The sequence below is a fragment of the Austrofundulus limnaeus genome, unplaced genomic scaffold (assembly GCF_001266775.1).
Source record: "Austrofundulus limnaeus strain Quisiro unplaced genomic scaffold, Austrofundulus_limnaeus-1.0 Scaffold570, whole genome shotgun sequence".
Classification (NCBI taxonomy): domain Eukaryota; kingdom Metazoa; phylum Chordata; class Actinopteri; order Cyprinodontiformes; family Rivulidae; genus Austrofundulus; species Austrofundulus limnaeus.
The window spans coordinates 53,847-56,158 of record NW_013952972.1 but is presented as its reverse complement, the minus strand read 5'-3'; the positions used below and the strand labels follow the sequence as shown (position 1 = coordinate 56,158).

The 2,312-nt window shown below is 35.3% G+C and overlaps 1 protein-coding gene across 1 annotated transcript in view; it reads left to right on the top strand.

Moving 5' to 3' along the window:
- Positions 1–2,312, top strand: part of LOC106530877 (plastin-3) — a gene marked incomplete in the record, with an annotated part of 34,757 nt that overhangs the window by 18,058 nt on the left and 14,387 nt on the right. Inside the window, 2 exon segments of the mRNA XM_014026587.1 lie at positions 528–667; positions 1,552–1,647. Coding sequence (XP_013882041.1) covers positions 528–667; positions 1,552–1,647 — 236 coding nt within the window.

Sequence of the window (2,312 nt, the reverse complement as noted above, 5' to 3'; positions counted from 1 at the left end):
ATATTGTGCTTGATGCATGTGCACTGTTATAAAGAACTTGTAAATTTTACTTGAAAAAATCCTCGTAACAATATACGCTAATGTTTAAGTAAATTTAAATGTTACAAATTCATGTAATATTTACTCATCATTATCTAGTAAAAGTTATTAAGAATAGTTAAAGATTTGTGAATATAATTTGATCAAATATGTGTTACAAGATTTAATTGAGCAAATTAAGTAAAATTTACCTGATTTATTCACAAATCTTTAACTATATTCTTAATAACTTTTACTAGAATAACGATGAGTAAAAATTACATGAATTTGTAGCATTTAAATTTACTTAACAAACGTTAGTGCAAATTTGTTAGAGGATTTTTTCAAGTACATCTTACAAGTAATTTTTTTCAGTGCAGTAACAGTAGCTGTGGTTCTACTGCAGCTAATGGGGATCTTCATTTACAAAGAAATGCATAAAGAAACTGAGTGGTGGTTCCTGTTGGAGAGCCCCCTGCCTCAGAACCCACCTCCCTGTCTGTGCTCAGCTCTCGCAGCGCTGCTGGAGGACGGTGAGACTCTGGAGGACTTGATGAAGCTCAGTCCTGAAGAGCTGCTGCTCCGTTGGGTCAATTTCCATCTGAAGAAGACTGGCATGACCATCTCCAACTTCTCTGCAGACATTAAGGTGAGGAATCACAAATCCTTTAGTGTAATAAACTCATTTCATTTATAAACTTAAACTAATGTAGGGCTTAAGTTATCCAGGACATGACAAAAACATTATGATGAACAAATATAAAGATCTTAAAAGTACGTGGAAGTAAAAAAAACATCTCGTTTGTTTGCACTGATGCTGGAAAATCTGAAGCATCAACATTTATTTAGAGACAGGAGCTGAAGCTGGATGTTGAAGCCACAAAGCGCCCTCTAGTGGTCACTGCACAGGTTTTAAGCCCCGCCCCTTCACGTGAAGAAATTACACATTTTTTAGACTAAAACATAAAAATACCTTTCAGATACATTTGTTTTGGTGCTGATTTTTGTTCTTACCTGAATTCTGTGAGTTATTTGGAAATTAAATGGTGTCATGTTACACTTTGATTGACAGCCTGTGAGGAGATGTGGGCGGGACCTTTGTATTGTAGGTACAGCCCCAGGTAGTTTAGAGCAGTACTACCCAGGCCTGGTTCTGGAGGACCAGTTGTTTCTTCTCTTCAGCAGGTCTTCAGATTCTTCAGAAACTTATTAATCACTCGTTCATACAAATCAGGTTTCAGATGAATGTGTTTATGATGAATGTGTTTCTGATGAATGTGTTTATGATGAATGTGTTTATGATGAATGTGTTTATGATGAATGTGTTTATGATGAATGTGTTTATGATAAATGTGTTTCAGATGAATGTGTTTATGATGAATGTGTTTATGATGAATGTGTTTCAGATGAATGTGTTTATGATGAATGTGTTTATGATGAATGTGTTTCAGCAGCACATGTTGAATGTGTAGGCTGGAGCAGGTGTGTCATTACTCAGCATGTACGTATGTGTGTGTTTGTGTTCCTGTGCAGGACTCCAAGGCCTACTTCCACCTGCTGGAGGAAATCGCTCCAGATGGCAGCAAAGAGGGCGTACCTCGGATTGAGATCGACATGACCGGCTTGTATGTGAGTGTCCATCTTGTCTGCTTTGTATTTTATTGTTGTTTTTAGTCGGTCTAATCCCTGGTTAATAAAACACCAGATTGTGTCATTACACTGAAGCTTTGTTTAATCTGTGGTTCAGTCTAAACTCTTCTTCCTGTTTCCTGAAACATTAGCTCACATCACTCTGACTGAACTGAAGTTCTGTCTTCATCACTCCTTGTTTCAAGTGTTCATTCTCTTTACTCTTACTGTAGTTCAAGTTTGAGGATTTTAAGAGAAAATTTTTACCAAATCAAAAGATAAAATCAGTATTTTAAATTTTAAGATTTAAAACCCTAAAACTTTTTAACACAAACAACAGGTTTAATGTAAAAATAAATAAATAAAAAGATGCCACTGAAGTAAACGACGAGGAACAGCAAACAACAGAATGATAAACTGGGAGGAGTAAAGAGAGGAGACAGCTGATTGGTGAATGAAGAACAGGTGAGAGATGAAGACCAGGGGTCTCATGTATAAACAGTGTGTACGCCAGGTTCCACGTAAATAAGAAGAGAGTTAAAAATAAAAGTCCCTGACACATGTAAAGTAGCTTTACAAAATAAAAGTGTCACAAAATAAAACTACAGTATGTAATAAAAAAAGTTCAAAATTTATTTTATAATAAATAAATAAATAAATAAATA